Raw genomic sequence first — 12,205 nt, 5'->3', positions numbered from 1 at the left:
ACTTTGTAATATCCTTTGGTTCTTTTCATGCAGAGCTGTTTTTTAAAATTCAAGTGCTCTTCTCAAAAGAATGGTTACTTGGTTTCCAATTCCCAAAATAATAATAATTAGGAACTACCTTTTTATGGTGTCTGCTTGGTGCCAGGTTCTGTGTAAGATGCTTTGCATGCATGTCCTGAGAGGCAGCAAGGCTAAGTGACCTGTCAAGGTCACAAAGCTAGTTAAGTTTTGTAATCTTAGAAGGCTAGCCCAGGTCTGGCTGCTCTCAGCCAGCTTCCCTGTGCTATAGAAGCTAGAAGGGATGGGGAGAATGTCAGCCGGTGGTGGTACCAGGGTAAGGGAGGGAATGCCGTGGACTGAGGAAACTCACAGCCATTCACTGGGTTTCCAGCAACTTCCCTTGAGGAGGGGATCAGTCAGGGCTCTTTAGGAGAGCAGAACTAGTAGGAGCAGAACAGTCTGTCTGTCTCTGTACATCTTTAACAAAGTTTGGTGGCAACAGTGACCATACACACACACACACACCTTGGGAAATTAATGATAAGGCTTGTGCAGTTATGGAGGCGGGCAAGTCCCAAGGTCTGTGGGGTGAGTGGGTAAGCTGGAGACCCCAGAGAACCAGTGATGGAGTTCCAGTCTTAAGGCTGGCAGGAAAAGCTGATGTTTCATTTGATTCCACGTGCAGGAATAAAGCTGAGATCTGGACTTGAACACAGGCAGGGGGAATTCCCTCTTATTCAGGGAGGATAAGCCCTTTTGTTCTAGTCGGGTCTTTCACTGATTGGATGAGGCCCACCCACATTAAGGAGGACAACCTACTTTACTCAGTCTATCTGATTTAAATGCTAATCTCATCTAACTTACAGGATAGCAAATACAGACAAAATATAATATAATACTCAAGCTTGCTAGGAGACTAGAACTCAATGACTCCAACCACTAGCAATAAATAATTACGTATCATGGTAAAGGTGCTAATTATCGCCACAATGGCAATCATATTACAATATGTAAATGTACAAAATTAACATATTTTACCCTTAAATTTATATATTACATGTCTAAGATATTTCAATAAAAAAAAAACACATTAATCTCATCCAGAAACTCCCTCATAGAAACATAGATAATGTTGGACCAAATATCTGGGCACCTGGTGGCGGGTCAAGTAGACACATAAGATTAACCATTGTAAGAAGGAAGACAGAATGATAGAGGAGACACAAAACTAAAAGAATATGCTGCTGTGAGACTAGTTAGTGTAGGCTATGGGCTTTACATGCCTCAGAACTCCCAATAACTGTGTCTTGCAATGACAGCTCCGTACTGCAATCAATGGTGGAAATAACAGAGACATAACTTATCGACAAGAGGGGAATTCTGTTTTCGATGCAGTAAGTTTGGCGTGGACCAGGTGAGCAGGTCTCTCTCTCAAGCGGTTCCAGGTTCTTCCTACCTGCAGCCAGAGGCAGACTTGTTTTTCCATGGTCCAAGCCGTCCCTGGCACCTTCTTTGAGATTAGCTTCAATGCTTTCCTTGATGAAGTCCCCTGGGCTACAGTTCTTCTGGATCAACTGGATCATTTTCATTCATTTCATCATTACTTTGCATAACATTTGAAGACTCTTGTTCTTGACAAGGGGAACATAGACAAGAGGGACTGTCAGGCAGCTCCCTAAAAGGCACTGGTGTTATGGGATGGAAGGCGGAGACGACAGATTAGCTTCAGATGCTGTGCAAGGATGTGGGGGCCTCCGAACTCAGCCCAGGGGGACCGGGGGGAGGAAGACCAGCTTCAGTGATGCTCTCAGGATGGCTAGGAGCCAGCCAGGGAGTTGGATAGAAATGGCATGTTTGACAGAGGGAATAACGCAGCCCATAGCATCTATGACAGAGGCACAAAGCATTCTCACACGCTGAGGGATCTATGAAAAGTTTGGTTAGAATGGTGGGTGGTTCTTAGCCCAGGTAGCATTTTGGGATCATCCGGAAGCACTAAAAAAAGATACTGATGCCTGGGCCCATCCCCAGAGATTTTGATGTGATTAGCGGGGGGTGGGGGTGGGGATCAGTATTTCTCTTGTGCCACTGGGGCTGAGAAACTATGCTGGGGAATTGAAACCTGCAGGGAGTCAGAGGAGGGTCTCTGCTAGGATGAGGTCAAGAATCAGAGCTGCGTTTGGGGAAACAGGAAAGATGTATGCAGAGGTCCTCAGAGGTATAAAGACCCATCGATCCCCCAAAGGGACCTTCTCTTGCCCTCATAACTGTTCCTGTTGAGCTGCTGTTTCTTATTCACCATTTAAAAGTGAAAGTCGAGTGGGAAATAACAAAACATACAATAAAATAAAATAAGCTGAAAGATTACTCAATAAAAAGAAGCGATAAAATAGTAAAAGCAGGCCGATGTCATAAAAACCCCCAAACTCAACCACACAGAATCACCACCCAGGGCCAGACAATAAAAACAAGAGCTAAAATGTACTGAATGAAGTGGCGGGCGTCTTCATGCATTGGGAAAATGAAGGAGGATTATTTCCATTTTACAGAGGAGCAAAACGAGGCTTGGGGGAGATTAAGGACTGTGGTTCCAGCGGACAGGGCAGGGTCAATAGCCGGTCAGGGGCAGAGCGAGATGTTCAACTTGGGTGTACCTAACTCAAGTCCAGGGCCCTGAAGGCTCAAGCCTGGCTGCCCATTGGGAGTCATTTGGGAGGGTTCTTAAGAAATACTGATGCCGAGGAGACATTTCTCCAAAGAGGACATGCAAATGATCAACAGGTATATGAAAAGAAGAATGCATAATGGCACTAGTCATCAAAGAAATGCAAATCAAAACCACAAGACCTATCACCTCATCTCTGTCAAGATGGTATTATCAAAAAACAAAAGACCCCAAGCATCGGCGAGGACTTGGGAGACCTTGGAAACTTCGTGCACTGTCGATGGGAATACAAAACGGGGCAGTCACTGTGGAAAACATTAAAAATAAAACTACCACAAGTTTTAGAAATCTCACTTCTGGGTATTTATCTGAAATAATTGCAGTCAGGATCGCAACGAGATACAAGCACTCCCATGTTCCCTGCAGCCTTCTTCACGATAGCTGAGACGTGGGAACCACCTGTGTGGTCGTGGACAGATGAATGGTTATGGCGGGTGTAGTACATTCCCACAGTGGTACACTATTCAGCCTTAAGCAAGAAGGAAATTCTGTAATATGCGACAACATGGATGAATCTGGAGGCCGTTATGCTGAGTGAAATGAACTGGTCACAGAAAGATTAAGATGCCGTGATTCTTCTCGTATGAGGCAACTACAATAGTCAAGTTCATAGACACAGAGAGAAACCGTGGCTGCCAGACACTGGGGAGGGAGAAACAGCGAGTTATTAATCAATTGGCATAAAGTTTTCAGTTAAGCAAGATGAGTAAGCTCTAGAGATCTTCTGTACAATATGCGCTGATGGCCAACAGGGCTCTGCTGGTCATTTACAGACTTGACGATAAATCTCACGTTAAGTGTTCATACCACAATTTAAAAGAAAGAAAGAAAGGAAGGAAGGAAGGAAGGAAGAAATCCTAAGGTGATCTGGATCTGGGCTAACCCTTGATTCTAAACTGGTTGGTTTGGGGTGGGGCCCAGGCAGAGAGGGTGAGCAGGTGCCACTCCACACGTTTCTGGCTGTCCTCTCTTCTTAGCAGTCATTGCTCCCATGTGTTGAACACCCTGCGTACCAACCACTGACTGACTACTCCTGGTGTTGTTATTCCCGCTTGAGAGCTGAGGAAACTAAGAGGTGACGTCACTTTTTCTCGGTCACCCAGCTGGTAGTCACTGGTGCCAGCCTTCCCAGATCCGTGCGACCTCCAAGCAGGGGCCCCTGTGAGACACAGACATGGGCGTCATGTGTCTTTCCAGATCCCTGCCTTGTTCCTCAAGCTTTAGGGTCAACAGCATCACCTTTGTCCCAGGATTGTCCACACTGACCTGTTATCACGCAGGTGCGGAAAGTGGGCCTTTTGTGGTTCGGCACTAAGGAAGGACTTTCTGCCAGTCAGAGGCATTTGATGGTGAGGTGGGCTGCCTGGGGAGGCTGTGGGCCCCTGCCATCATCATCGATGGAGCAGAAGAGTCATCCTTCAATGTATTGTGTGTGTGAGTGTGTGTGGAAGTGGCCGAGGAGGGCTTAGACACTCCTAACATGTCCCCAGCCCCAAAACCGTGGGGCTCAGGAGACGACTCAAAGCTCAGTGTGTGAAGATGGTTCTAGAAGATGAGCTCACAGAACTGGGGAGTTCCAGAAGGCCCTATGTCAGTCTGGAGTCTGCTCTCCCCCATCATTCTCTGAAAGCTGGGTGCCTCAGGCCCTAGCAGTATCATGGGGGTGTCTTGAGCTGAAGCAGGGTGTTGGGTCCCTGCTGCTGCCTCCTGTCACTGCCGTGTCAGCTCTGGTGGGGACAACACCTGATCAGTGAGCCCCCTTCCCCTCTTCCTGCAGCTGTTGGCCAGGGCCCTGGCTGGCCTGGTCGGAGAGGGGCATGGAAAAAGAAAGGGGGTGGTCAGAAATGGGCGGGGGAGGGGGAGTCCTGGGCTGGGAGAGTGCTGAGTTGAGAGAGGGGAGATCTTGTAGACGGTGTCTGGCCTCTGATTCACCAGCCCTCACTCCTTACACCCCTCGACCTGCCATGACATGCTCAGGATGAAATTATTTTCAAGTTGCTTTGCTACAAAAGGTCAAAAAACAGTCTCTGTAGAGAAGTGAACTTGGTTTCCACATCTGGAAATGGGGGCTATTACTCCTATGCCCCTTGAGTTGTTGAGAGGATTAGATGAGATTAAATTAGAAAACATCCAGCAAAGGCCCAGCAGTGTCTGCTGGGTATGAAGAGCTTAGTGAGGTACCCCCTCCATTGCCTCCCCATCCCCTACTTTGATGGAGAAGGTTTGTGCTCTTGGGGTCAGGACCTCAGGATGCTTTAGGGTAAGCAGCACCATTGAACAGCCTCTTTGTCCTCTCAACTCGGCTTAGTTCTGAGGATATGAAGCTACACAGGGCAGTCATTGTTCCTTGGAAGTCCTCTTCTGGTGGGAACAACTACCGTATGTTACAGTCTTGTGGGACAGGGGGATGGCAGAAGCCACAGGGTGCTGAGGGCGTGTTGGGGAGCTGGCGGACTCACCTGTGATGTGACCCATGAAGTATGAGTAAGAGTTTGCCATGTAGAAGAAGGAGCAGATTAAGGCTCCAGGCATGAGCGAATATGGCAGTACTGGAACTCCTGCCAAGGGAGGGACAGGTCCACACACCTAGAAGCAAGGATGAAGGGAGCCATCCCCAGGTGGCAGGTGGTCAGGCTTTTATTTAAAAAACTCATGATGGTAAATGTATCTAGAATAGTTTGGAAAGCGGGTCAGGACTGGATGCAAGGAGCCCATCAGCGTGCTGGGAGGGGGATCAGAAAAGAGGGCAAGATGGTGCTCTGGGAGGGAGAGCAGAATCCACAGCACTTGGGGATCGACCGGCTGGGGATGGGTGAAGGGTGCAGAGACAGAAGGAGTGAAGAAGGCCATCTGTATTTCTAACTCGGATAAATGTGTTTAAACCAGAAATGTTAGGAGTTTTTTTTTTTTTTTTTTTAAAGATTGTACTTATTTATTTGAGAGAGAGTGAGAGAGATCACAGAGGGAGAACAGAGCTTCAGAGCTCTGTGCTGAGTGGAGAGCCCCATGCGGGTCCTGATCCCAGGCCCCTGGGATCATGACCTGAGTCGAAGGCAGATGCTTAACCAACCAACTGAGCCACCCAGGTGCCCCAGTTATGAGCTTAAAACCAAGAATGTTTTAAATTCAGAAAGGAAAGGCTCATGGAAGCCGATTTTAGTGGGAACATAAGTTCTGTTTTGGACATGATGTGGGGTATCCAAGGGGAGAAGTCCAGGAGGCGGCTGCAGATGAGGTCGGCTGCTCTGGGGAAGACAGACTTCAACGTCACCAGCCTGCAGGTGGCAGTTAACTGTAGGGCCACCCAGAGGGTATTCCGGAGAGAGAGAGAGAGAAAGAGAGAGAGAGGAGGGCTCAGGGTAGAAGTACCCGGAGAGCATACCAACTTTTGAGATGGCATAGGCAATCAAAAGAAATAGCCCAAGAAGAAGCAGGGAACCCAGAAGAGGGGGCATCACAAAAGTCAAGAGAGACAAGAGATTCAACAGGTAGATTGGGCAATGGTGCGCCACTGTGGGTCAAGAACTCACGAGGCCCACTGGACAGGGCAGAATAGCATCAGGTGTATAGTGATGCAGGTGGTCAAGTTAAATTCCACTGGGCTGAACACACATGGGGAGATGAGAAAACAGTCATTCTTCCTGTAGAAGTTTTCATGGGAAAAGGAGAGAGACTGATCAGTATAGATGGTGGTGAGGCCTGTGTGTGTCCATGCATCAGGAGAAGGGGTAGGAAGAGGTGCTGAGGACACTGACTGAGGACACTGGTAGAGGAGTGATGGCCGGGGAGCAAGGCTGAGAGGCGGGAAAGGGTGAAGTCTGGAGCTCGCAGGCATGGCGGGCCTTGACAATCATCGAGATTGTCACTAGAGGGGTGAAGACAAGCGGGACGAGGGTACTGGTGCCTCTGTGAGGCGGGAAGTGAGGTCTTCTGGGAGCTTGGGTGGGACGGGGCTGCGGGCAATTATGAGTGTCTCGAATGTTTTTTGAGGGAAACAGGAGAGAGAAAGCTGGCCGAAGACAAGCGCTCGTGCTGGTGTCAGAGAATTTCATCAGAGAAATTACAAGAACCCATTTATAGTACAAAGAGCTAGGTTTTCTCTGGGCTTTTCTCCTGTCATTCACTCCTTCAACAATCTTCTGAGGCAGGGGTTACTCATTTCCTCCTTGGCCAGCTGGAGATGATGAGGCACAGGAAGTGTCTGAAGTCAGAGAGGTTGTGCAGGTTGGAGGTGGGCTTCAGACTCAAGGCTCCCACTGCAGAGCCACACCCTTAACCCATCTTGTCATCCTCCATGGCGTGAAGGTCCAGTGGGTTTCGAGGCCATGTGTTTTTAGGGATGCCATTCATGACGTCCTGTGGCTGTTCTGTTTTTTGACTCAATGAAGGCAGACAGCAAGTACAGTGGGGTAGGGTCATGGGAGACACGGGAAGGTGTACCAGAGAGACGGGAATGGAAGGTGGCAGAGAGCAGCAGTAGTGAGATTTGTGGATGGCCTTGGGAGTGAGTGGCTGAGACCAAGTGAAGGTGAAGGTCACAATCAGGTGCAAACATCCTTCGTAATACCGAGGGCTGGCTCACAGAGCCAGACAGAGCAAGGGGCCAACCCAAGGAGCTGCTCTAGGAGAGCGTTCCCTTGACAACAGGGGCGGGGTGGGGACTGACTGACACTCTGACAACATTGCTCGGCCCTTGCCCTCCTGGATCATCTGCTCACGGCCATACCTCATGGGGTTTGGAATCACATACATGTTGGTCTTATTCCACACTTTGCTCCTTCCTAGTTGTGCGACATAGGGCTTCAGGATGCGACGATGCCTGGCAAGTAGTACAGCGCTCCAAATATGCTCGTTTTCTTTCCCCGCCTCCCATCTCCGCTCTGGGGCAGGTGTAAAGTGGGATGGCGGGGAGCTGGCCTCAGGGAACCCTCTCCGGGATCTTGGATCTCGGGCGCAGGGCTGATGCTTCCTCGGGGCTGCAAGGGAGCTGGTGTGCAGTACTGGCACCTTTTCCCCTTGACCTAGGTATGCTCAGAGCCCTTTTTTCTTCGTCTTTCAAGGGTGACCTTCTGTGAGTGGTGGAGCAGGGCTGTTGAACTGCCTGCCCTCTCAAAACCCAGTCGTGAGCCAGCGTGGCGGGGGCTGTGCTTCTGCCACCTGCATGGAAGCCAGGAGCCGGGCTCCCAGCAAGCAGCTGTGCCCGCGGGGTAGCATGTTGCTGGCCTTCGCCTCTCTGCTGGGCTGCCTGCTCACCTCCAGCCAGGCCAAGGTCTACAGTCGCTGTGAGCTGGCCAAGGTGCTCCACGACTTCGGCCTGGAGGGCTACCGGGGATCCACCCTGGCTGACTGTGAGGACCACCCCACCCCCTCCCCCGCTCCCCTCCCTCCCTGCTCTCCCTCCTGGGCTGTGGTCTCAGAAGCTTTCTCAGCCTCAGCCCTCCTTTGTCCATCCAGAGTGCTAGGACCAGACGGGTGGACAACATTTAGCACAAGTTGAATCTCTAATTGGCCGCAGGCAGCCCCATCAGCCTGCTCCTGCCCGCCCCTGCCGCTGTCACTGAAGTCAACAGCCAAAGAAACAGAAAGGCTTAGTTCCCTAATCGTAATGGCAGCCAAGAGTTCCCATGCAGGTTAGGGCTAAACTGAGCAAACCAGGAAGAGCAGACTCGTCAAGCTGCTGGTAGCTTCGGGAAGCTGTGAGGTCCAGCCACGTCTGGCTCATTTCTCTCTCGTTCTAGCTCCCTTGCCAGCACTCTCCTGGGTCTTCCTCAGTTTGCCTCTAAAGATCTAGCTCTTGTCTGTTCACCCCACAAAGATGTCTTGGGCCCCACTGCACGCAGAGCGGTGAGATGGCAGGAAGGAAGGAGGCCCGAGGGACAGACTTGACTCTGGCTGTTTGGTAGCTATGGTGGCCCCAAAAGAGTCCCTTGCCTCCCTGAGGCTGTCTGTCTGGAGGCGCTGGGGAAGTAGGCGGGAGAACAGCCGCCCTGCCCACCTTGGATCAGGAGCTGAGGCTCAGGGGAGTTCGCGTGTGGCCCCCGCACCCACACATGAGTGTCCCCCCGCACCCACACCTGAGTGTCCCGCTCTACGCGGCCTTCGGTCACCCGACCCTCGGGCCTGCATCTCCACCCTACCCAGGGGTCTGTCTTGCTTACTTCACGAGTGGCTTCAACACAGCTGCTGTGGACCACGAAGCTGATGGGAGCACCAACAACGGCATCTTCCAGATCAACAGCCGGAAGTGGTGCAAAAACCTCGACCCAGAGGTCCCTAACCTGTGCCAGACGTACTGCTCCGGTAGGCTGGGCCCGAGTGGGGGAGCGTCCGGGGGTGGGGGTGGGGGGGCGCGCCTCTGGGCCTGGCCGTGCTTCTTTCCCGCTGGTGTTTGTGATCCTCGCCTGTGTCTCTGAGTGGGGAATCCCCCCACGCCCCTCTGGGCCTAAGAAGGAGAGAGGGGCGGGGCAAGAGATGTGGGCGGGTCCACCATGAATCTGATGGGAGACGGGTTCGGAGCACCGCGCGCTGTAGGAGGGCGGGAGGGAAGTGGGAGAGAGAGACCTGGGTTTCTGAAGGGAACAAGAGACAGGGTTGGGTTTAGGATGGAGAAGGGCGCACGCGAGTGTGTGTGTGTGAGAGAGAGAGAGAGAGAGAGAGAGAAAGACAGATTTTGGATGTTCAGTTCTGTCCGCTGTTCCTTCACCATGTGTCTCTGCCTTCCACACCAGACTTGTTGAATCCTAACCTTAAGAATACTGTTATCTGTGCCATGAAGATCACGCAACAGCCCCAGGGTCTGGCCAGCTGGTAGGTAACCGGGGCTAGCCTCCCCCCGTCCCCACCCCAAGGCTGATGTGGCGGGGACTGGTGGAGAGCAGCAGGCAGCATCTCTTTCCTGACTGCTCATGTTGTCCCGGCCACCATTCCGTGGCCTCACAGTCTGATCTGCACCCAACTTTTGGCCGCAGGGGTTACTGTCCCTGACGTCGTTAGAGACAACACACTGGGTGTCAGGGAGGGTGAGCAATTCACTGGGACTCCTGGAGCCAAGCCTGGCTCTGCCACTTATGCTTCTGTTAGGATGCCTGCCTGCAGGTCCACACGGCCTGGATCTGGTCAGCCTTGTTTGTTTAATGGTGGCATCGTCACCGAAACTAACTTTGGTAGAGAAGCCCAAGATGTACGACAGATCAAAGAAGTGATTCGGGGCTTGAAGCATGGTGGGGAGTTGAGGCTGAGCACTTTGGAGCCTCACCGTGTCAACCTTCTCTTTTCCTGTCTCTTTCCCACAAGATAGCCCTTGGGGCAGCCATGCCCACAGGTGAGGGGTTGGGTGAGCATCTCGTGGGGTCCTGGACTAGATCATGGGTTCCCAGATGGCCCTCTGAGGTAATGGCCCACAGACTTTTCTGAAGGGGGGGGTCTCGCTGCTGAGTCTCCAACCTCCCTTTCCTCACATTTCCAAATGAGAGAGCAGCAGGGGCAGGATGTGGGGAGGGTGAGATACTCCGGGTGGCTCCTGGAGCTCCAGGCAGATGTGGCGGTCAGAAGGCAGGTAAAGGAATTCGGGAGGCAGTGGGTATCAGCCCAAAGCAGAGGGAAGCGGGAGGGGGGAAGACAAGGGGCAGGGGCATGTAGAGAAGCCTTTATAGGAGTCCCGGTGAGAGATCCCGGGTCTGCACTAGGACAGTTGCTCAGCTGATGGATAGGAGGGAGGTTGTCTAGGAGGGGCTGTATGGAGGCATGGGAACAGGCGAGATGTGGCAGTGAGGGAGAGGAGGAGGCAGAAATGACTGGGAATCTAGAGAACGTCTGACATGAGCCTTGACAGTGGCTGCAGCTTGGGAGATGTGTTGGTCCGAGAAGAGTTGATGCCCTAGGAACTGGGTCTGGAGTGAGGCAGGCCCAGCAGGACATAGCTATAAGATCAGGATGGGTGAGTACAGGCTTGGCAGGGCTCTAAGGGCTTGAGATCATGGGGGGACTACCCGGGGATGGTAGTACCATTGGTCCTGTTGGGTTCCATCAAAGAACAGCTCTCTTTTGTATGCTGTGAGAAAATTTGTGGCAGGTATAACCCGTGACAGGTGGCTGAGGCTAATAACAGGCAGTGGCCCCAGAAACTAGAAAGGGCACTGTTTATTCCCTCCACCTGCACACATGGGAGCTTGCCTATGCCGGGCTCTGTGCTGGGTACTGGGCGGCAGAGAGCCTGAGATCTGAGTCTCTGCCCTTGAGGATCTTACGGTCTAATGGGAGAGGCAGACAAGCCCACTGACCACACCTTGTTGATGGATCTATAGAGGTCCTCTAGGGATACTCTTGGTCATCGAGCTCTTTGATTGACTTCATGGAATCACCTTAGTTTGGAACCCCTGAGAACTGGGGGCCCTGGGACCCTAGGATCTTGCCTATCTTCCTCAAGATGCTCATGTGACGATGGTGCAAGGTAATGGTCCTGAAAGGGCCTCTAAACCATAGTTACTGACAATGGAAAGACCTGGATTGGTGGCCAAGGGGAAGTGGGTATGACTGCAGTTCTGTCGTTTCCTGGCTGTGGATCTTGGGTGAGGAATTTTTCATCTGAGTCTCAACGTTTCATTTGGAATATAGGGAACGCAGTATCTGCCTTATCCACATTCCAGGGCTGCCCGGGGGTGGACCGGGGTACAGGCGAACAAGTGATGGATGGGACAGTGCTGTGTAGACTGTAAAGAGCTGTACGCTTGTAGGGTGGCATGACTGTCCACAGAAGGAGCACGGTGTAGGAAAAGAGCTTCGGACTGGGGTTCTGGACCTTTGCCACTGACTTCTGGGTGAACTTGAACAAATTACCCCGTATCTCCATTGGTAAAACAAGGAGGCTAGACAGATGACATTTTAAAGGCCATGCTCGTCCTTTTTTACTTCTTCTAGGGGGTTCTTTCCTCGTTAACAGGGCTCACTAGCCCTCTTTCCCTTGCTAGCCCCTCTCCTTACTGTGGTTTAGAGCCCACGCCTCCTTCCTGTTCTTCTCTGAGCAAGGACTGAAGGCTGCAGCTGATTTGGTCTCTCCTCTTCCCCATCCTCCATCCTCAGGGAGGCCTGGAGGCGCCACTGCCAGGGCAAGGACCTCAGCGACTGGGTGGATGGCTGTGACTTGTAGGACCCTCTGTGGATGGACCAGGCCACACACAGCAGGCTGGGAGATGTGGTTTGGTTTCTGACCCAGGCTTGGGAAGACAAGCCGATCAATAAAATATCGTCTAATATAAGTGTGGCTCTCAGCTGTCACTGTGTTTCCAGGTGGCACGTCAGAGTTTCTTTGCCAGTTCACCTGGGCAGGGCTCCAGATGGGCTCTAAAAAGCCTGCCACAGAAGGCTTGCCTCTATTCCTGGAGACCTGGTCATGGTGGGTAGGGGTGGGGGGGCCTCAGTGCCTCCCTTGTCCACACCTGGTAGAGTTTCTTAGACCCTTTACCTGGATCTAGGTTTGCCCAA

At 51.8% G+C, this 12,205-nt stretch overlaps 1 protein-coding gene across 3 annotated transcripts; it reads left to right on the top strand.

Moving 5' to 3' along the window:
* The first annotated feature begins 4,327 nt into the window (after positions 1-4,327).
* SPACA3 (sperm acrosome associated 3) lies at positions 4,328-11,965 on the top strand. 3 transcript variants are annotated; one of them, XM_059149638.1, is made up of 5 exons: positions 4,328-4,455; positions 7,786-8,073; positions 8,867-9,025; positions 9,454-9,532; positions 11,804-11,965. In XM_059149638.1, the coding sequence occupies exons 2-5, from the start codon at positions 7,887-7,889 to the stop codon at positions 11,868-11,870; spliced, it is 492 nt and encodes a 163-aa protein (XP_059005621.1). In that variant the 5' UTR covers positions 4,328-4,455; positions 7,786-7,886; the 3' UTR covers positions 11,871-11,965. The 3 variants fall into 3 exon arrangements, with proteins under 3 accessions (XP_059005621.1, XP_059005622.1, XP_059005620.1); XM_059149639.1 differs by having other exon boundaries at positions 4,328-4,475; positions 8,906-9,025; XM_059149637.1 differs by having other exon boundaries at positions 4,328-4,475.
* Positions 11,966-12,205: the final 240 nt, after the last annotated feature.

This window comes from Mustela lutreola, chromosome 15, assembly GCF_030435805.1.
Source record: "Mustela lutreola isolate mMusLut2 chromosome 15, mMusLut2.pri, whole genome shotgun sequence".
NCBI lineage: Eukaryota > Metazoa > Chordata > Mammalia > Carnivora > Mustelidae > Mustela > Mustela lutreola.
Note: the sequence above shows the minus strand (reverse complement) of the source record. Positions and strands in the feature narration are given on the sequence as shown.